Source organism: Gopherus flavomarginatus, chromosome 3, assembly GCF_025201925.1.
Source record: "Gopherus flavomarginatus isolate rGopFla2 chromosome 3, rGopFla2.mat.asm, whole genome shotgun sequence".
NCBI lineage: Eukaryota > Metazoa > Chordata > Testudines > Testudinidae > Gopherus > Gopherus flavomarginatus.
Window position 1 is genome coordinate 233171599 of NC_066619.1, and position 23349 is coordinate 233194947.

General features: G+C 46.2%; 1 protein-coding gene across 2 annotated transcripts; it reads left to right on the top strand.

Annotated features, from left to right (window-relative positions):
- The first annotated feature begins 846 nt into the window (after positions 1–846).
- Positions 847–16674, top strand: LOC127048258 (zinc finger and SCAN domain-containing protein 29-like). 2 transcript variants are annotated; one of them, XM_050947884.1, is made up of 2 exons: positions 847–1562; positions 15622–16674. In XM_050947884.1, the coding sequence occupies exons 1-2, from the start codon at positions 1040–1042 to the stop codon at positions 16119–16121; spliced, it is 1023 nt and encodes a 340-aa protein (XP_050803841.1). In that variant the 5' UTR covers positions 847–1039; the 3' UTR covers positions 16122–16674. The 2 variants fall into 2 exon arrangements, with proteins under 2 accessions (XP_050803841.1, XP_050803840.1); XM_050947883.1 differs by lacking the exon at positions 15622–16674 and adding an exon at positions 2928–3590 and having other exon boundaries at positions 851–1562.
- The last annotated feature ends 6675 nt before the right edge of the window (positions 16675–23349 follow it).

The window sequence follows — 23349 nt, forward strand, 5'->3', positions numbered from 1 at the left end:
GCTTGTGCAGGTTTCCTTTGAGGTCGAGGACTGAGAGGTCAGATATCTTTCCTGAACCCCGTCTTCTGGCCTTCCAACAACCCGCCAACCTCTCCAAGCTCATCGTCAGAAGCAAGCTCCCCACAGACCAGGACATACCAACTCAAAATGCCACCTGCCCCTGCCAGAGCAACAAATGCGAATCCTGTAGACATACCTCCAGGCTACAATAAAAAATATCCCCCACAGCACACCTTTCAAGATCCATGGAATCTCATCCAGTGCACTATATAACCCAGTAACAACTATGTGGATGAACAAGACAGTCACTACGCTTCCAAATGAACTTAGAAAAATGATAAAAGACAAAAGCACCATATCACCCATGGGTGAACACTTCACAAAATGATCACTCCATATCTGACCTCTCAGTCCTCATCCTCAAAGGAAGCCTGCTCCAGCCTCTGCAACTCTGTACATGTAGACAAGCCCTCATGGACTGAAACACTGAATTTATGGCTCACTACAACAGTCTGTAAGTCACTAGCCATCCTTTGTCCTATAATAGTAGAGGTGTTAACTGCCCATTTCGCCTGGAATGTGAACTCCTTATGTGTTCCACCTTGTATTTAGCTGTGATACTCTGAGTTTCTTTGTTAGTCTCTAAGGGCTTGTCTACACTACAGAGTTGCAGCGCTGGTGAGGGGGTTACAGCGCTGCAACTTAGGATGTGTACACACCTGCACGGCACTACCAGCGCTGCAACTCCCTGTTTGCAGCGCTGGCCGTACACCCGGTCGAGCCTCGGGTGTAGAGGATCCAGCGCTGGATCACCAGCGCTGGTTATCAGGTATAGACACTCACCAGCGTTTTTGTTGACCTCCGTGGCATAAGCAGGTATCCCAGCATACCTGAAGAAGCCTCTCTGGTAATCAAGCAAACTCCACGGTCCTGTGCTCACCTGACCCCTCCTTTAAATGCCCCGGGAATTTTAAAAATCCCCTTCCTGTTTGCTCAGCCAGGTGTGGAGTGCAATTAATCTATCAATCACTCAGCGACCATGCCTCCACGCACCAAACGAGCCCCAGCATGGACCAATGCAGAGCTGCAGCACCTCATTAGTGTTTGGGGAGAGGAGGCTGTGCAAACACAGCTGCGCTCCAGAAGGAGAAATTATGATACGTATGGGCAGATATCGCAGTCCTTGATGAGAAGGGGCCATGAACGGGACGCCTTGCAGTGCAGGGTAAAAATTAAAGAGCTGAGGAGTGCGTACTGCAAAGCCCGTGAGGGAAATCACCGCTCAGGAGCTGCCCCCACAACCTGCCGCTTTTACAAGGAGCTGGATGCCATACTTGGGTGTGACCCCACTGCAAATCCTAGGAGCACGATGGAGAGTTCAGAGCAGGGAGCAGTGGGGGATGTTGTAGAGGACGGAGACAGTGAGGCTACTGCCGTGGAGGGAGACACCCCGGAGTCCAAGGACACATGCAGCCAGGATCTTGTCTCAAGCCCGGAGGAGGCTAGCCAGTCGCAGCAGCTGGAAGCTGATGTTGAGGAGGAAGCTGAGGATCGTGCTCGGGGTAAGTAGATTTCTATGTTTTGGGAGAGGAGGATTTTGGTTATGGCTGCCTGCATGCATGCCTAAACGTGGAATAGCCCATTGATTTGATCTATCACGTCTCTGTAATCTGCCTCGGTAATCTCTTGAAATGTTTTTGCAAGAGCGTTTGCAATTTGCTTTCTCAAATTGATCGGGAGAGCCACCGTGGTCCCTGTCCCGGTCAGGCTAACTCGTCCGATCCACTGTGCAGCGAGGGGTGGGGGAACCATGGCTGCACACAGGCAAGCTGCATAGGGGCCAGGGCGGTATCCACATTCCTGTAGAAGACCCTCCCTCTCTTCCCAGGTAACACGCAGCAGTGATATGTCTGGCAGTAGAAAACCCTGTTGAGAGTTTAGGGGTAATTGAGTGCAGGGCGCCAGATTCGCGGTTCCCCAGCCCATCGCGCTCTGTTTTCCCCCCCACCCCCTTCCCAGCACGTAGGCAGCCCTGCGGTGTGCTCCCGTGTTTCCCACCCCCCCTCCCAGCACGTAGGCAGCCACGCGGTGTGCTCCGGTGTTCCCCGGCCCCCCCTCCAAGCAGGTATCCTTCCCCGCGTTGTGCTCTGGTGTTCCCCGACCCCCATCCAAGCAGGCATCCAGCCCCGCGGCGTGCTCTGGTGTTCCCCGACCCCCCCCTCCAAGCAGGTATCCTTCCCCGCGTTGTGCTCTGGTGTTCCCCGACCCCCATCCAAGCAGGCACCCAGCCCCGCGGTGTGCTCCAGTGTTCCCCGACCCCCCCCCTCCAAGCAGGTATCCTTCCCCGCGTTGTGCTCTGGTGTTCCCCGACCCCCATCCAAGCAGGCATCCAGCCCCGCGGTGTGCTCTGGTGTTCCCCGACCCCCCCCCTCCAAGCAGGTATCCTTCCCCGCGTTGTGCTCTGGTGTTCCCCGACCCCCCTCCAAGCAGGTATCCAGCCACGCGGTGTGCTCCCGTGTTTCCCACCCCCCCTCCCAGCACATAGGCAGCCACGCGGTGTGCTCTGGTGTTCCCCGACCCCCATCCAAGCAGGCATCCAGCACTGCGTTTCCACCCCCCCATCACCGTCAGGACAGCGTGAACGCGGACCAAAGAAACCCCCCCCCCCCAAGCAGCTAGCTCACCACCTTCCTGTTCACTACTGTCCCTTCTTCAGGACACCAGCTACCCCCTGTACCCATTGCTGATAAACCCCAGTGACCCAATGTCCTCACCCCATTTCTCGCCATGACTTAGCTTGCCTGCCCTCTCTGTGTTATGTGAGGTATGTGAGAAGGATGCTACCAAAAGTCTCAAAAAGTCTTTCAAACTGTGATAATAAACAATGATGCCTCTGTGTATTACATGGTTCTATCTCTGTTTTCTAGGGACCTTGACTACTGCAGCCGTAACACCGGCCTCACGTAGGTTGCAGAACTTGAGACGGAATCCTAGGAAATCAAAAGAGGAATTGATCAAGTCTGTTATGAGCCACTACAACAGAGAAGTAGGAATACAGAGGAATGGAGAGAGAAGACGTATGAATGGAGAAGCAGTGTACAGGACTGGAGAAAGACTGTGCATGAATGGAGAAAGAGTGTACATGAATGGAGGCAAACAGAAAGCAGGAGAAAGGAATTGTCTGCCAAAAAAAACCACAAAGCAGATGATAAGCCTCCTGTCTCGCCAAACTGAGTCTTTCGAGTCTCTTGTAGCCATGCAGACAAATATGTACCGTGGTAACCCACAGCCCTCCCAAAGACCTCTTCCTTGTTCCCCAGTCTTTCCACAAAACAGCTTTCTCCAGCAGCCAGTTCCATATTATCCCCAGCTGCCCCCAACACCTATAAGATCACCTACCAGCCCTGATAACTATAATTCTTACCCTGTTCACTCCACCCCCACTGTTCTGCAGCATAGTAATGCTGAAGTGCAGCAGACAGGGAATATTGAACAAAATAGGACATATTAAAACCTGTAAATGTACAGTCCACCACCCCTACCCCCTTGCCTGTTATGTACTGTTTGTTGAATAAAGTTTTTTCTTTCTATTTCTTTCACTACGTTTTATTGTTGCTGGAAGTGGGAAATATTACACAGCAAGGTAAAGCAAAGCACATCAAATGCATCAAACATTACTGTTGGCTCTCAGCATCAAATTGCTCCCTTAAAGCATCCCTAATCCTTGAAGCCCTTTCCTGGGCCTCCCTATTAGCCCTGCTCTCTGGCTGAGCAAACTCATCCCCCAGGCGTCGAACCTCGGAGGTCCATTCCTCACTGAATCTTTCACCCTTCCCTTCACAAATATTATGGAGGGTGCAGCACGTGGATATAACTGCGGTGATGCTGCTTTTCATCAAATCTAGCTTCCCATAAAGACAGCGCCAGCGAGCTTTCAAACGGCCAAAAGCACACTCCACAGTCATTCTGCACCGGCTCAGCCTGTAGTTGAACCGGTCCTTGCTCCTGTCAAGCTTCCCTGTATATGGTTTCATGAGCCATGGCATTAAGGGGTAAGCGGGGTCTCCAAGGATCACAGTGGGCATTTCCACGTCCCCTACTGTGATCTTGCGGTCTGGGAAAAAAGTCCCGGCCTTCAGCCTCCTGAACAGGGCACTGTTCCGAAATATGCGTGCATCGTGCACCTTTCCCCGCCATCCTGAGTAAATGTCAGTGAAACGCCCACGGTGATCCACAAGCGCTTGCAGAACCACAGAGAAATACCCTTTGCGATTAACATACTCTGATGCCAGGTGGGTGGTGACAGAATAGGAATATGAGTCCCATCTATTGCCCCTCCACAGTATGGGACGAGGTGCTCTGTGGGATAGCCGCCCACAATGCACCACTCCCAACAGCGCTGCAGTGTGGCCACATTTAACACCACTTGCAGCGCTGGTTGCTGTAAGTGTGGCCACTCTGCAGCGCTGGCCCTATACAGCTGTACTAACACAGCTGTAACAACCAGCGCTGCAAAATTGTAGATGTAGACATACCCTAAGGTGCCACAAGTGCTCCTCATTCTTTTTGCTGATACAGACTAATACAACTACCACTCTGAAACCTTTCCCAGACCTGAAGAAGAGTTCTGTGTAAGCTTGTCTCTTTCACCAATAGAAGTTAGTCCAATAAAAGATATTAAAAGATATTACCTCATCCATCTTCTCTCTCTAATAGCATGGGACCAAGACGGCTACAACTGCATTGCAGTATAGAATTCTATTAAAGTTTTACTGTAAATTTTACTGAGGAAATATTATGTTAAACCCTGTTATGTCCATTGTGTTTTTAATATGTATTGGAAGAATGAAGGATTATAAAACCAGCAATGATGATATTCTTCTGAGGTTTGCAATCAACAGACAAGGAGGTGGAAATTAATCAGATTTATTTCCTAAGGAATGTAAATTCATTTGCCTAGTTTGTATCCATGAAGTATCTTCATTGACTATTGTATTACAATGTGTAACATAGTGATAACCACACATCAAGAATTCTGGAGCTTACAAATATAAAGAAAAGGAGGGAGAAAATCTATTTACCGTAGGACTTTCTACAATATCCATTGTAACATCTAACGGCCAGATTTTTAAAGGTATTTAGACATCTAAAAATGCAGATAGGTGTCCAAAAATCCCACTGGATGCCTATCTACATCTTTAGCTGCCTAAATAACCTTTAAAAATCTGGCCCAAGGGTTTTTATCAAAGTATCTATAGTGAGGCCACCATTGTTTATACAGGACAGATGCCCAAGCAATATATGTGACAATAATATTCCCCGTATAGACTGTGTTATGGAGGCAACACAGAACTTTATCCAGACCTGTTCATCCTAAACAAAATTACTGAAACCAAAATGAATTCTTTAAGGATGAGGATCCCAGCTGAGATGAGGCACATATCTGTTCACCAACAACATTCTGCCAGCACAAAACTCTATATGATCATTCCAATCCCACAGAAGCAATGTTTCCTTTGTGACCAAAACAATAGAAGCAAATGGTTGTTAGTACAGTGGTTATAACTCGTGCACCTAAGTCACATGTGTAGCAGAAGAAAGCTCAAAATGACTAATGCTTTAGTTCAGACTGCAACAAAAAGAGTAATAAAATGATCACGAGGAGTTACTGTATAATGATAGATCAGTATTTAAATGACTGTTGGTATTATTAAAACATCATTTGTAAATAGATTGTTGAAAACTTTACTGTGACTGAAACTTCAAAAATCCTGGCCATGTCTAAATATTTGTTTTACTTTCAAAAAGTAGTCATTGTGAATGTGATCTATTTTGCCTCAACAACTGATTTATCAGCAAACCAATGGGAGAATTCTTATTTTGTTAAAACAACAGACATATCCCTTCCCTTCCATTAGCCTAAAATGGTGTAAAATAGCACAATGGCCTGTAGCCTCTTAGTGTTATAGGATTTTTTAAAAAATTATATATCTCGTCAATGAAATTTCAGAGCCTAAATGGTGATTGCACAACTCCACTGTACAACTGACCTACTAGCAAAACAACCAGCTTTTCAATTTACTGTGGGTTATAATCAATATACTGCTTGACTGCTATGCAAGGTAAGACTGTGGCGGATTTTAATGTCAATGACTCATTAAATAACACCAAACTAGCATATATATCTGTTATCTCCTCTCTATAATTCCTCCAATGAACATCCTCACAACTTGAAGGACACATTATTGTCACGGAATGGCAAAATATACTACATCTGGGAACTATTTAGACTTCTGGTGACCACAGAAAGACAAACTGGAACAAATTAACTCCACAGTAAAATCAACACAGTTGCATTCAGAGATGAATTTAGCTTATTATATACAGGTCTGCAGTCAGTGCTTAAGTAATTTTACTGTAGTGCAATTAATGAATAAAGGCCACTGATCATAATTACTTCTCTCTCGCTTTATGGGAGAGTACTCTGTTTTGTTCTTACAAAAAGAACAACCTGAGAATTCACTGAATCTATTCCAAAACTACTTTCAGTAGGAGCTATTCCATTGATTTCACTGTCGAAATTATTAATATCCAAGGCTGCAACAAATTTTGATCATGTAACTTTCAGCTCAGTGAAGTGCTGAGTTAGTCCGATATGTGTTACAATAATGCATGATCTCTGTGCTGCAGCAACAAAAATATAGTTCTCTGACAACACTGTGGTGCAGAAGCCCATTTGTGGTTCGCTACTCTGCATCAGCAACTCTTGTCAGGCCCAACACACTTCCTCCACCTCACACCCGGGTGTCATATTTATTTACTAGGTGACATGTAATATATTGTTTGAAATCTAACATACTGCTCATTAATGTCATTGGGAAATGTTTGTAAGAACTCGGTAGATGAAATTATGGATGCTCTCTGGTATTATGGCCTGGGGACTGTAAACAAACAAAGGTGACAAAACAGGTTCCTTCTACATAAAGGGGAAAGAAAATACACTGGCAGACGCCCTGTCCAGGAAGGAGGGCTCTGACCTGCTGCCTTTGGGTCAGCCAGTGGCTAACCCTGCTGCAACTTTGTAAGGGGGGAGGTGTGATCTGAAAAGCATACCCGTGCCAGAGGGCAAGGAGCTCATTGTTATCAGGTAACGAGTTTCAGCTGTCTTGGCCAATTCAGCGTACCCAAGATCACTATGGTTATAATCTATATCTAAAAGGTGACATGTAGTACGTCACTGGAAAACTAATAACTCACTGATCATTAATATTCTTGCATGATGTATGCCCCAGGTACAAACAAAAGAGTTATGAATATGTGCTAGAATTATATTCTTAAAATGTGTTTGGCAAGCAATGCATAAACACAATTTGCTTTAGACAAAGGAATGTGTATTTGCCTCTCTCACCAGTTTGGTCATCAGGCAGAGACAATGAAGGTCCATTAGCATAGAAGGTAAACAAAGCTATCAAGCTAACAAGTGGGGAAGGGGAACCTCAGCAGGAGAGAGAAGCTTGGTCTGGGTTTTACTTTTCAAGAATACATTGCAAAGGTTTACTGGTCTATAAAGCCAAGGGGGCTGAACCGAAAGTGATAAGTGATTGAATTAACTGATTATTTACAATATTTTCTGTACTATAAAAGTATAATGAGTGAAGTGTTTCAGAAAAACCTATGACACACTGGTGATTAATATCATCATAAAATTTATGTTCAGTATTAACACTGTACAAGGAATTATGGATATTCTTTGCTAGGCTGTACAGCCTGTGTCCAAACAAAGGGAGAAACAGGTCTCTCCCAGACAGAAGGGAAATTTTAGAGCTATTTACCTGTCTCCTATGTATATTAAGCCTGGTGGAATCAGAACAATGGAAGCTCCCATTCACATACAATGGGATGGGAAGACTGTAGGACTGAAAAAACAGCATGAGTACATCCTGCCTCTTGAAACAGTATCAATGAACTTTGGAAGGTACAAGCAAAGATATAAGCCATATTTGGCATCCATCACTGGACACATACAAGGGAACAGAGCTCTTGCAAGCTGAAAAAGATGGGTCCTTCAAGCAAGAGGCACATATTGAAGTCTCTGGAAATTTCATATATGTGAAAAACCTGCTTAAGCAAAGATCTTTCACTGAGGAAGAGAAAGGAAGCAAGCATATTAGACTTCTGTAGAAGGTCCTGAATGAGGAAAAGTCTTCCCATGGCTGGGAAAAAGGAAGATTGATGAGAGAAATCAATTAGGTGATGATAGAAAACAGTTTGAAGGACATCAAGGCCCTGGCTGGGACCATGCTACAGAAACAGAGGGATCCTGTACTCCTTTTTTTTTTTTTTTTTTTTTTCCAAAATATGGTAAATGCCCATGAAAAGTGCAGGACAAATAGCACAGGAGACTATTTGCAGAACAGGAATATTGCAGGTTCCTCAAACTTCTCTGCCAAAATGACTCAGCTCTCACTCGGATAGTCCAGCTCCTATGCCCTGCCCTTTCCATCCTTGGGCTCTTCTTTGCACAGACCCCAACAAATGTGCCAGTCACTACAAATCCTGGTGCTCATTTTGGAGTTCTACACTCCAGGCCTGTCTTTCTATTTATGTCAGTGGCCACTGGATTCAGCTTTCTGAGACTCTCTGTGAAATAGCATTCCCAGACATGAGTCTGGATATCATCCAAAGTTTGGTAACTGTCTTCTTAACAAATAAGAACCAGAACCTCTTGTCATATAGGAACACAGTAGCAGTGGTATCAGCAACAAAAAGTGATAACAAGAAATCTTCTCAAACATGCTTTAACTACTTAATATCTAGCACTTGCATGTCCAGCCACATTGCTAAAGGATTTAAACAAGAGCAGCATGGAGACCTTGCCTGTATAATAAAAACAAAGTCTGAAATTTTAAAGAATCAATTCTCAGTCTTTGGGGCAACTGTATTAATTGGCCAGGTTTAGACCTCACCTGTCCTAGTAACCTCGCCTCTCCATCCCCATTCTTCCTTGAATGTGGTGAGCAGCTTTTTCCCTGAAGTCAAAGACTTTGGCCCTTCCTGGAGGCCCAATCCAGTTCCTATTGTACGAAATTGAAAGAATTGACACATTAGGGCCTGATCCTGAAAGGTACTGAGCTTCTCTTTACTCAACTCTATTTCCTTTATAGCTCCAAGTTCAGGTGTTCCATGTATGTCTCGGGAACAGAATAAAATACCACCTGGTGAAGGGGCTGCATTTTGAGCATTTGGGCTGCCTGTTTTTTGTTCACCCTCCAGTCTGCTTTAAGTTTGTAATACTGTTCTGCTGGGGCCTGGGAGAAAGCTCATTGAAGATGGTGGGTATAACAGCTGCCCTTCATTCAGGATAAATGTAAGACGCAATTTAGTGCCTTTTGGAGTAAGACAGCTGAAACACTAGGAGTCAGTGCCCAAAACACAGGCCATATACAAGGCTGGTCAGGAGCTAAGCTATGTGGGCAGAGGGGTTCCAGTGGGGCTGAAAAGAAATACATAGGGCCGGATAATGTTCTGGTAGAGCTGTGTGCGCATGTGTGAACAGAAGCAGACAGAAACACCACAGAAGCAGGCAGAGAAGGCAGTAAAAACCACAATCAGAGAAGCACTTATTGTGTGACCTTAAGATAAAGCTAAAAGCTAAATATTTTTGGGCAGAGTGCTGGCTCGAATAAGGGTTGGGATATTGAGCAAGGAAACTACCTCCTGTCTGATTTTGAATGTGTTTGGGGAGATGGTTCTTTATCATGGGCGGCACAATGAACCCACCTGTTTGGGCATGCTAGCTCCTACCCCATCCATTCTGCCCGAGACCCTGCCCTTAGTCCACCTCCTCCCTTGCCTGCCAGGGCCAGAGCAGCCCCAAGCGCCTGCAGCTGGAGGAGCCCTGGCTGGCCATCCCAAGCCATTCCAGCCCCAACCTGCCCACTGAGTAGCCCCAAGCCCTGGCTAGCGGGAGGAGCCTTGGGCCCTGGCCCCCCGGAAGAGCTCTGAGCTGCACATGGCCCAGCCCTGGGCTGTTCAGGGGAGCATTAGTGGAGGTTTGGGGAGGCTTATCCTTCCCCAGCCTCCATTATGTGCGGCCCATGGTCTTTATGTACATTCTTTGTAAATAAATAGGATTGCATCAAAGAAACACCTGACTGCCATCAGTTTCTTCTCCTAACGGAAACAACCTGTAAGACCCCGAATATTGGCTAACCACTCAGGTCAAAAGATGTAACAATATGGTATCTGAGAGCATACTGTAGGTTTTTCTCTCATGCCATCTATGTCAGTCCGGCCAAAAGCATCAGGTACTGGCCACACCAAAATCTCCATGTTCAGGTTCCATGAGAGTAGACAAGTTGCAGTTCTATCTTGAGTTTGCCCTTTAAAAAGGGAACAAACAAGCAGGGGAAACCCCAACATTTTGGTCCTTGTTGTCAATGAGTAAACAGAACAGCTGTTGCTAAGAACACACAGTCACCTTCACTGATGTTGATAACCCTGGAGAATAGACACCCTTCTTCATCTCCACCCTCAGAGCTTTATTATTATCCACGTACAGACCATTTATGAACAACCTGAGAACACACACTTCATTTCTGCCTGCTCCATCCAGATAATCTTCCCATTTGTAAAATGTGCAAGAAAAGAACCCACGTGACTCTATTAATGACAGAGGCAGGTCTAGTACATGAAGGAATGCTCTGCGTTCGTTCATCCTGTTCCATGGTTGAACTACTTGGCCTCACTGAAGTCAGTGGGAGTTTTGTCACCGACTTCAGTGGGGCCAGGCTTTCACCCAATGTGCACACTGTGTCTCTGTGGATGCGCATGCACACACACACAGAGTTCATATCTTCTCTTAGGATCCATACCTTAGAGAATGATACAGGCCTGATGAGCAGACCATATTATGGTTGGCTATTTGTGCTGTAAATATCAGCCAACCTTTGAAAACAAAAGAGATGGCAATACGTCAGGTTAGCAAATGACTCAGAGAACTTTTTATATTCAGATGCATTTAGAAGAAACTGTCTGCTCTTGACCATGTCTCTTTAATTTAATTGCAAAATAATAAAATATTGAACAAGCTGGAATTGTTCTCAGAGGATTTTTCCTTCTTGCTCTTCATTATTGTTTCTTATTTCTCCTTCAAATGTTCTGCCCATTCTTTGCAGTTATTTCTTTACCCTCCATTCCCTTCACCTAGTTTTAATTAGATGTCCCAAGAAAGAGCAACATATAAATTAAAACACCTGTCAGTTCAGATGAGTATAAACAGAGTAAAGCCTGTTTTCAGCTAGAAGTTCTTTGAGATTTAGCCTTTTTCTTTAAAGACATTTCTGATTCACAATTTGCATAACCATTTCTGTGGTTATGCAAATTGCAACTTGCTGATGACTGTGAGCAAGGATTACTTCACTGAATAAAATTAGCAGGATCCTAATAACAACAAGAAGATATGTTTTACATTTGCACAGCACCTTTTATTCTGGTGGATCCCAACACACTTTATACAATGCTATTGAAATAGAGTAGGACTTGCAAATAAAAATAAAAAAATCACTAAAACACCAATTCTCTTCTCAAAGTGATTTTACACCAGAATACCTCCATTGACTTGATTGGAGTCACTCATATTATATGCCAGTGGAAGTGAGGGGAGAATAAACACCAAAACTTTTTAGTCATTTGCTGGAGGGAAAGTCAATTCATCCTGGTCTCTCCTCTCCTCTTCATAAAAGATCTGAGCATGTTACTCACTGTTCTGTGGCTGCCTTGCTCCACCCTCATCTGAGAAGACATGGGATCAAACAACCATCCAATTTAGACTGACACTCTGTTGCTCTGCATTAGCTGGCAGGATATACCTGCCCACTCTGGCCTTAGTTTGCAGTCTCCCTAAAATTTGTCCTTAGAAACCCCGACTCTCTCTTATGTGTCCCTGGGCTTTAAAGATCTCTTCCTCATGCTTCTTTAGGTTTTGTAGGTATTTGCCATCTGTGTCTGAATTCCTGAGAAGCAACTTCCTTCTTTACTCTAGTGTAATCCTGGACCTATTTAATCCTCGACCTATTCTCCCAGCGGTTTTTTTGATGTTTGTTTTGTTTTTTTAAAACAGGAACTCCTTTTCATTCACTGGCCAAGAAAAAATGTCTCTATAGCCTGTGGTTAGGGTACGTACCTGGAAAGATGGAGACCCTCAGATTCCAATCCCTGCTCCAGTGACAATTTAATTATATGTACAAAGTGGAACAGCTTCAACAGGAGAGACTGAGAGAGACCTACCCCAAGATCCCCTATAGCATGGTGGTTAGGGAGTTTGGAGCAGGCCTGTAGCTAGGATGTGGGAAACATATGTTCATGCTTTAGCCACTGGACTATAGGGAAGAAGAGTACTGCCACCTGTGTTTTGAGAATGGTGCCTACGTCTTTGTGAACCTAGCCTGAAAAAAAAAATGAAAACCTTTTTTCAAAAATGTTGAAATGATTCATTTTAGTCATTTAAAAAAAATTGACCAAAATAATTTGAATCTGCATTTTTTGGTGAAAAAGATGTTGGCTGAAACATTTCACCCAGCTGCAATTAGAATCTGCTGTGTTGACCAATCTATTACAAGGGTTCTCCTTGGATTAAAAAAACAGAAGTATGTTAATAGTAACGTTCTTCTCACCATTTTTGCAGTGTTTTACGTACCCAGTACATTAGGCTAGTGACATGGCAGACTGACTTCAATGGGTATTGGATCAAGCCTTGAGGCATGAAAGGTAAAATATCATGCCAAAAGTTTGGAATTTTTGTTTGGGGCCCTTGAAGAGAAAAATCAAATACTTTTTGTACTGTACATGGAATTATAGTTCCAGATTGGTGGGTCTAGGGAAGCAGTCAGTATTTATCTGACAGGCACTTAATTAGATTAGGATGGCTTTAAATAAGACAGCAGTAATCAGCTCAGACTCCTCCTACACAGACCTGTGGGTCTGTGAAGAAAAGTATGTTTCCTTGCTGTTAACAAGACTACAAAGAGCTTTAGCCGTTAAAAAGGAAGAAATAGAAACCAAAGTACATAGTTTAATTTTAAAATGGGATTCAATGCCTTGGAGGACCACATAGGCAGAAAATATCCTCTCCTTTCAAGTGGTTTCAGAATGGTTAATTTCTCCTTCAAGCTCTCACTCATTGCTAAAATATTTCTTGTCATTTCAAAGCCTGAACTTCAGAAAAGAAAGCCAATGCATTCCCCTCAGAGCAGCAACACTTTTTTTGAAGAAAGGAAGAAAAATCCCCACCCCAGATACAGATTCTTGATATATTGGGCCAGATTCCCCATTGCCCAGCCCCTTATGTAGTCATTTACACCAGAGCAGAACAGCTATGACATGATACAAGTAGGATGTGGTAGTGTTTCACCCACACTTTGCATAGACATAAGTGACTACCCCAGGTGCAGGAGAACAAACAGTCTTTAGAACAGGACAACTAGCAGTGAAGAAGACTGTGTTCTGTTCCCAACTCTGCTACGAACTTGCTCTAAAACCTTGGACAAGTTATATAACCTCTCTGTACAACTGACCCCACTGGAGAAAGAGTATAATAATATTTACTTCATGGTGTTAGTAAAGCACTTTGTAATCCTCAGATGAAAGGTGTTATAAACAGACATTAATGGGAGCAACTTACAATAAGGATTTCACCAGCACCACTGCCATCCTTACAGTTACAGTTACCTGAGGGCTTGGCTACACTACAGAGTTGCAGTGCTGGTGAGGGGGTTACAGCGCTGCAACTTAGGATGTGGCCACACTTGCAAAGCATGGCCAGCGCTGCAACTCCCTGGTTGTAGCGCTGGCTGTACACCCAGTCGAGCCTCGGGTGTAGGGGATCCAGCGCTGGTGATCCAGCGCTGGTCAGCAAGTGTGGACACCCACCAGCGCTTTTGACCTCCGTGGTATAAGGAGGTATCCCAGCATACCTTTGAAGCCCCTCTGGTAATCATGCACACTCCACTGCCCTGGGCTCAGCTGACCCCTCCTTTAAATGCCCTGGGAATTTTAAAAATCCCCTTCCTGTTTGCTCAGCCAGGTGTGGAGTGCAATCAATCATTCAATCAATCAGCGACCATGCCTCCACGCCCCAAACGAGCCCCAGCATGGAACAATTCAGAGCTGCAGGACCTAATCAGTTTTTGGGGTGAGGAGGCTGTGCAAGCACAGCTGCGCTCCAGAAGGAGAAATTATGATACTTATGGGCAGATATCGCAGTCCTTGCTGAGAAGGGGCCATGAACGGGATGCGTTGCAGTGCAGGGTCAAAATAAAAGAGCTGAGGAGTGCTTACTGCAAAGCCCGTGAGGGAAATCGCCGCTCAGGAGCTGCCCCCACAACCTGCCGTTTTTACAAGGAGCTGGATGCCATACTTGGGTGTGACCCCACTGCCAATCCGAGGACCACGATGGAGAGTTCAGAGCAGGGAGAAGTGGGGGAGGGTGTAGAGGAAGCCGACAGTGAGGCTACTGGCGTGGAGGGAGACACCCCGGAGTCCCAGGAGGCATGCAGCCAGGAGCTCTTCTCAAGCCAGGAGGAGGCTAGCCAGTCGCAGCAGCAGGAAGTTGCTGGTGAGGAAGAAATTGAGGAGCGTGCTCGGGGTAAGCAGATTTTTATGTTTTGGGAGAGGAGGGTTTGGGTTATGGCTGCCTGCATGCATGCCTAAACGTGGAATAGCCCATGGATTTGCTCTATCACGTCTCTGTAATCTGCCTCGGTAATCTCTTGAAAAGTTGCAGCCAGAGCGTGGGCAATTTGCTTTCTCAAGTTTATCGGGAGAGCCACCGTGGTCCTTGTCCCGGTCAGGCTAACTCGTCCGATCCACTGTGCAGCGAGGGGTGGGGGGACCATGGCTGCACACAGGCAAGCTGCATAGGGGCCAGGGCGGAATCCACATTGCTGTAGAAGACCCTCCCTCTCTTCCCAGGTAACACGCAGCAGTGATATATCTGGCAGTAGGAAACCCTGTTGAGAATTTAGGGATACTTGAGTGCAGGGCGCCAGGTTCGCGGTCCCCCGCCCAGCCCCGCGTTGCGCTCCAGTCTTCCCCCCCCCTTCCCAGCACGTAGCTAGCCCCACGGTGCGCTCCAGTCTCCCCTCCCCCTTCCCAGCAGGCATCCAGCCGCGCGGTGCGCTCCGGTGTTCCCCCACCCCCCTCCCAGCAGGGATCCAGACCCGCGGTGCGCTCCGGTGTTCCCCCACACTTCCCAGCAGGCAGCCAGCACAGCTGTGCGTTTTCCCCCCCCCCTCACCAGCAGGCCTGCATTAACGCGGACCGCCCCCCCGCCAGCAGCTCGCCACCTTCCTGTTCACTACTGTCCCCTGTGCAGGACACCAGCTACCTCCTGTACCCAGTGCAGATAAACCCCAGTGACCCATCGGTCAATTCCCCCTCCCAGGTGCACTCGGGGCAGAAACACTCACCCCATTGCTCGCCATGACTTAGCTTCCCTGGCCTCTCTGTGTTATGTGAGGTATGTGGGAAGGATGCTACAAAAAGTCTAAAAACTCCTTCACTGTGTGATAATAAACAATGTAGCCTCTGTGTATTACATGGTTCTATCTTTGTTTTTTCTAGTGACCTTGACTAATGCAGCCGGATCACCGGCCTCACGTCGCTTGCAGAACTTGAGAAGAAATCCCAGAAAATCAAAAGAAGAATTGATCAAAGCAGTTATGAATCACTACAACAGAGAAAGTAGGAAGACACAGGAATGGAGAGAGAAAATGTATGAATGGAGAGAGAAAATGTATGACTGGAGGCAAATAGAAAGCAGGAGAAAGGAACTGGCTATCAAAAAAACCTCAAAGCAGATGATAAGCCTCCTGGCTCGCCAAACTGAGTCTTTCAAGTCTCTCGTAGCCATGCAGGCAGATATGTACCGTGGTAACCCACAGCCCTCCCAAAGCTCTCTTTCTTGTTCCCCAGTATTTGCACAAAACACCTTTCTCCAGCAGCCAGTTTCTTATTACCCCCAGCTGCCCCCAACACCTGTACGATCACCTACCAGCCCTGATAACTATAATTCATACCCTGTGCACTCCACCCCCATTACCCTGCAGCATAGTAATCCTTAAGTGCAGCAGACATTGAACAGTAATCCGAACAGGACATATTCAAACCTCTGAATGTACAGTCCAGCACCCTAACCCCCCTGGCCTTTTATGTACTGTATTTTGAATAAAGGATTTTATGGCTTTTACAATACGTTTTATTATTGCAGGAAGTGGTAAATATTGTACCCCAAGGTAGAACAAAGCACAGCAAAGGCACCAAACATTACTGTTGGCTCTCAGCATCAAATTGCTCCTTTAAAGCATCCCTAATCCTTGAAGCCCTTTCCTGGGCCTCCCTAGTAGCCCTGCTCTCTGGCTGTGCAAATTCATCCTCTAGGCGTCGAACCTCGGAGGTCCATTCCTCACTGAATCTTTCACCCTTCCCTTCACAAATATTATGGAGGGTACAGCACGCGGATATAACAGCGGAGATGCTGCTTTCCCCCAAATCTAGCTTCCCATAAAGACACCTCCTGCGGGCTTTCAAACGGCCAAAAGCACACTCCACAGTCATTCTGCACCGGCTCAGCCTGTAGTTGAACCGGTCCTTGCTCCTGTCAAGCTTCCCTGTATACGGTTTCATGAGCCATGGCTTTAAGGGGTAAGTGGGGTCTCCAAGGATCACAGTGGGCATTTCGTCGTCCCCTACTGTGATCTTGCAGTCTGGGAAAATAGTTCCGGCCCTCAGCCTCCTGAACAGGGAAATGTTCCGAAAGATGCGTGTATCGTGCACCTTTCCAGGCCATCCTGAGTAAATGTCCGTGAAACGCCCACAGTGATCCACAAGCACTTGCAGAACCACGGAGAAATACCCTTTGCGATTAATGTACTCTGATGCCAGGTGGGGTGGTGATAGAATAGGAATATGCATCCCATCTATTGCCCCTCCACAGTTAGGGAAACCCATTTGTCCAAAGCCATCCACAATGTCCTGCACGTTCCCAAGAGTCACAGTTCTTCTTAGCAGGGTGCGATTAATGGCTGTGCAAACTTGCATCAGCACCATTCCAACGGTGGACTTTCCCACTCCAAATTGGTTCGCCACCGATCGGTAGCTGTCTGGAGTTGCCAGCTTCCAGATTGCAATAGCCACCCGCTTCTCCACTGGCAGGGCAGCTCTCAATCTCGTGTCCCTGCGCCGCAGGGTAGGGGCAAGCTCAGCACACAGTGACATGAAAGTGGCTTTTCTCATCCTAAAGTTCTGCAGCCACTGCTCGTCATCCCAGGCTTGCAGGACGATGTGATCCCACCACTGAGTGCTGGTTTCCCGAGCCCAAAGGCGCCGTTCCATGGTGCTGAGCACGTCTGTTACTGCCACAAGCAATTGAGTGTCTTCAGCGTCAGGCATTTCAATATCATCGTCTGACTCCTCACTGTCACTTTGCAGCTGAAGGAATAGCTCCACTGCCATGCGTGATGTGCTGGCAACATTCATCAGCAAGGTCCTCAGCAGCTCAGGCTCCATTTATAACAAAAATCTCAGAAATCGTGCTGCAGAATCACAATGCCGCCAAACTGCTCGGAATGTGTAGCAAAGCACCACGGGGCATTGGAACAGGAAGCGGAAAGACCCGCACACTTCCTTCCCCTTCCCACAAGCCACAGCGCCAAAATGGGACGAGCTGCTCTGTGGGATAGCTGCCCACAATGCACCACTCCCAAACAGCGCTGCAAGTGCTGTGAATGTGGCCACACTGCAGCGCTAGTAGCTGTCAGTGTGGCCACACTGCAGCGCTGGCCCTACACAGCTGTACGAACACAGCTGTAACTACCAGCGCTGCAAAACTGTAAGTGTAGCCATACCCTCAGAGGGCTACCTGAAGCTTAGTTCTGACTGCTGATGGAAGCATGGGGGTTGCATGCCAGCCAGATGCTCCATTGCTGGATGCAAATGGGAAGGGATAGAGTAGATGGAGCCAGGGCTAATTATCAGATCATTTACCATTAATACTCACAGAATTTATTACAATCTGTTTTAAATGAGAGGAAATACTAGCATGGCTGAAACACTGAGCCTACACTATCTCCAGCTTGTGTGTAAAAAACGTCATGAGATATTTACATTTCATTTTTTTGTGTCCCCCTTTTAGAAATGGAAGAAGCATGTGAAATTGGGATATGAGTGACTAGGTCAGTCAGATGGGCTTGAGGTAGGAAGGGATTTTCTTCTCTCTCTCTCTCCAGACTAATCTTAAAACAAAATTGTGTGCACCTTTGTGATGACATGGAGGAGTTTCTTGTTTTCCTTGTTTCCTAAGGGGGATTCGCTTGGTTTTCCTATGGTTGGCAAGCCGAGGGGGTGAGACTCAGCTTCCCTAGGTGTTATGGGTTTAACAAGGTGATGGCCAAGGGAGTTTGTGGTTACAGAGGACCGGCGAGAAAACTTGGGACCCCAGCCGTTGGCGGGGAGAATGGAGACCCCAGTGATGAGTGACCTGGTGACCTGGAGGCGCTGCTCAGGTCTTTGGCCAGAACCAGCTGTGACTCCTCAGCTCTCAGGAGTCACAGCTGGTTCTGGCCAGGGGAAGGGCACTGGGCTGCGAAAAGAGGACCCCGGTGACCTAACCAGCCAGTTCCAGCCAGAGGGAGCCAGGGGACAGAAAAGAGAAGAGGAGGCCCAGGCGACCCTGTTTATTATCCTGTTTACCTGGATAGAGGACAATGGACAGAGGCGGGGCTTGGGACTGGTGATAACAGATGCCCATCTGGGAAGCAGGGGGGCTCTGGGCTGGAGAGAGGAAGCAGGCAGAGCCCACCAGGATGCTGGGGAAACTTGGATATGCAGTGCTGAGGGAGGCCAGGCCTGAGGCCCTAAGAGTTTCCTGTGCTGTGGAACACACAATAACCCCTCCTGTTTTATGCTGGCTGAAAGTCACTTCGGTCTAGAGAACATGGTTGCATCATCCCCTTCGGGGGGTGGAGGCCCTGGGGATCCAGAGTGAGTGGACTCCCCGAGGGGGCCCATGGCGAAAGATGGGTGTGCTAAGGCTTAGAGAGGTGTGGCAGGAGTTGGAGGGGCTTAACCCCGAGGGAGAGTGGACCCCAGGGGAAAGGGCTGTCTCACTGAAAGGGGCACCCCGCCACGGACTGCATGGGGCCAGGAGTGGGCATGACCTGTGAGTCCATGACAACCTTGACTAGCAGGAATTGAATGAGAAATCTATGTAGTAACTTGGATTAGATGTTAAAAGTAGTTGAGCAAAGGATATGCTAAAGGAAGAATTAAGACATTGAAGATGTTAAAATAAGCTGAGTTCCACAATGGCCTCTGAAGAGTAGTTACCTAACAGATGCCAATACATCATTATGTACAGGGTCAGTGAAACCACACTTGAATTCAAAGAAGTCCTTGTATTAGGACAAAAGAACATAGTAAAGCATCTAAGCACTGCATAATTGCAATATTTGTCACAGGAAATGTGCCTTTAAAGTAAACACTGAGTTATTTTCGTCAGCGCCAGTAATGCAATGTTAGAAAGAAAAAACCTAACACAGGATCCTCTTGTTAACATATTGTATAAAACTGTTATTTTAACATACACACAAGCAGTATTGTAGCAACTGTCCCAGTAACAATGGCAGTAAAGTTGAAAACAACTTTCTATTAACTAAGGCTAAGATTTTGTCATGGAAGTCACAGAATCTATGACATTGTCTGCTTCAGCCCCAGGGCAGCGTGGCTGGAGGTGTCAGCTGGTGGGGACTCAGCAGCTCTCAGCTGATGTGCAGTGGGGGACTTTGCAGCTCCTAGCCGCTGTGGGTAGCAGGGAGACCCCACAACTCCGAGCCACCACATGCACCGAGGGGGAACCCAGCAGCTCCTGGGTGGCGATGGCAGGAGGGGGACACCATGCTCTCAGACACTATGTGCAGCGGAAGGGGACCTTGGAGCCCCAGCAGCCATGGGTGCTGGACCCTCCTCCCTTCTTGTTTTGTCATAGTTACTTTTAGAAAAAGTCAGGGATAGATCATGGGCTTCTGTGAATTTTTGGTTATTGCCTGTGACCAGTCCATGACTTTTACTAAAAATAACTGTGACAAAATATTAGCCTTAATTATAACTAGGGCTGTCAAGCGATTAAAAACATTAATCACAATTAATCGCACTGTTAATAGAATACCATTTAAATATTTTTGGATGTTTTCTACATTTTCAAATATATAGATTTCAATTACAACATAGAATACAAAGTGTACATTGCTCACTTTAGATTTATTTTTATTACAAGTACTTGCACCGTAAAAAAACAAAAGAAATAGTATTTTTCAATTCACCTAATACAAGTATTGTAGTGCAATCTCTTTATCATGAAAGTTGAACTTACAAATGTAGAATTATATACAAAAAAACCCTGCATTCAAAAATAAAACAATATAAAATTTTAGAGCCTGAAAGTCCACTCAGTCCTACTTTTTGTTGAGCCAGTTGCTCAGACAAACAAGTCTGATTACATTTGCAGTACATAATGCTGCCCACATCTTGTTTACGATGTCACCTGAAAGTGAGAACAGGCATTTGCATGGCACTGTTGTAGCCAGCACTGCAATATATTCACGTGCCTAATGCGCTAAAGATTTATATGTCTCTTCATGCTTCAGCCACCATTCCAGGGGACATGCATCGCTGCTGATGAGAGGCTCTGCTTCATAACAGTCCAAAGCAGTGCGGACCAATGCATGTTCATTTTCATTATCTGAGACAGATACCACCAGCAGAAGGTTGATTTTCTCTTTTGATGGTTCGAGTTCTGTAGTTTCTGCATGGGAGTGTTGCTTTTTTAAGAGTTCTGAAAGCAAGCTCCACATCTCATCCCTCTCAGATTTTGGAAGGCACTTCAGATACTTAAACCTTGGGTCGAGTGCTGTAGCTATCTTTAGAAATCTCACATTGGTATCTTCTTTGCTTTTTGTCAAATCTTCAGTGAAACTGTTCTTAGCCAGCGGCACTGCTATGGGTACCTGCATGTCCCCACAGTAAGCCAACATTTTTATGGTTGACTTAGAACAACACTTCCTCAGCTCTTATCCCCTAGCGCCCTGTCATAACCTTAGTCCCAGATTTGGACCTTAGCGTCCAAAATATGGGGGTTAGCATGAAAACCTCCAAGCTTAGTTACCAGCTTGGACCTGGTACCTGCTGCCACCACCCAAAAAATTAGAGTGTTTTGGGGCACTCTGGTCCCTCTGAAAAACCTTCCCTGGGGACCCCAAGACCCAAATCCCTTGAGTCTCACAACCAAGGGAAATAATCCTTTTTCCCTTCCCCCTCCAGGTGCTCCTGGAGAGATACACAGACACAAGCTCTGTGAAACTACACAGAGGGACTCCCCGTCTCCGTTCCCAATCCTGGAAACAAAAAGTACTTTCCTATTCCCCCAGAGGGAATGCAAAATCAGGCTAGCGATCCAACACACAAATCTCCCCGATTTCTTCCTCCCACCAATTCCCTGGTGAGTACAGACTCAATTTCCCTGAAGTAAAGAAAACTCCAACAGGTCTTAAAAGAAAGCTTTATATAAAAAGAAAGAAAAATAAGTACAAATGTTCTCTCTGTATTAAGATGATACAACACAGGGTCAATTGCTTAAAAGAATATTGAATAAACAGCCTTATTTAAAAAGAATACAAATCAAAGCACTCCAGCACTTATATTCATGCAAATACCAAAGAAAAGAAACCATATAACTTACTATCTGATCTCTTTGTCCTTACACTTGGAAACAGAAGACTAGAAAATAGAACTACTTCTCCAAAGCTCAGAGAAAGCAGGCAGCCAGAAAACAAAGACAAAGACACTCAATTCCCTCCACCCAAAGTTGAAAAAATCCGGTTTCCTGATTGGTCCTCTGGTCAGGTGCTTCAGGTGAAAGAGACATTAACCCTTAGCTATCTGTTTATGACACGCCCCTACTCTACTTGTGCTACACTGGCGACATCATCATCTAAACCCTTGGGAAGGATGCCCTTGAGGAATTACACCAAGATTTCAACAATTTCCATCCCACCATCAGCCTCTGCCTGGATCAATGCACACAAGAGATCCACTTCCTGGACACTACTGTGCACATAAGCGATGACCACATAAACACCACCCTATACTGGAAATTTACTGACCGCTATACTTACCTACATGCCTCCAGCTTCCATCCAGACCACATCACATGATCCATTGCTTACAGCAAAGCCCTCAGATACCACCGCATTTGCTCCAATCCCTCAGACAGAGACAAACAGCTACAGGATCTCTATCAGGGGTTCTTAAAACTAAAATACCCACCTGGGGAAGTGAAGAAACAGATTGATAGAGCCAGAAGGGTACCCAGAAGTCACTTACTACAGGATAGGCCCAACAAAGGCCTGGTCTACACTATGCGTTTAAACCGATTTTAGCAGCGTTAAACCGATTTAACGCTGTACCCGTCCACACTATGAGGCCCTTTATATCGATATAAAGGGCTCTTTAAATCGGTTTCTGTACTCCTCCCAGACGAGAGGAGTAGCGCTAAAATTGGTATTACCATATCAGATTAGGGTTAGTGTGGCAGCAAATCGACGGTATTGGCCTCCGGGCAGTATCCCACAGTGCACCACTGTGACCGCTTTGGACAGCAATCTGAACTCAGATGCAGTGGCCAGGTAAACAGGAACAGCCCCACAAAATTTTGATTTTCATTTCCTGTTTGGCCAGCGTGGAGCTCTGATCAGCACGGGTGGCAATGCAGTCCCAAATCCAAAAAGAGCTCCAGAATGGACCGTATGGGAGATACTGGATCTGATCGCTGTATGGGGAGACAAATCTGTTCTATCAGAGCTCCGTTACAGAAGATGAAATGCCAAAGCATTTGAAAAAAAATCTACAGGCTACACAGTGCTGCGTGACAAGCGTAACGGGAAGCCAGAGACTCAAATGGATGCTCATGGAGGGAGGGAGGGGGTACTGAGGACTCCAGCTATCCCACAGTTCCCAGCAGTCTCCAAAAAGTATTTGCATTCCTGGCTGAGCTCCCAGTGCCTGTAGGTTCAAACACATTGTCCGGCGTGGTTCAGGGAATAGCTCGTCAATTTACCCCCCCCCATGTGAAAGAAAAGGGAAAGAAATCATTTCTTGACTTCTTTTAATGTCACCCTATGTCTACTGAATGCTGCTGGTAGACGCGATGCTGCAGCAGTGAAAAGCAGTATCCACTCCTCTCCCCTGCCTGGTGGCAGACAGTGCAGTAGGACTGGTAACCGTCCTTATTATCAGCCC

Excerpts from the sequence above, each read along its gene's own strand:
- LOC127048258 (XM_050947883.1), top strand. The coding sequence starts at position 1,040 with ATGCCTCCACGCACCAAACGAGCCCCAGCATGGACCAATGCAGAGCTG. Across the intron at positions 1,563-2,927 it reads AGCTGAGGATCGTGCTCGGG|GGACCTTGACTACTGCAGCC; the intron begins GTAAGTAGATTT and ends TCTGTTTTCTAG.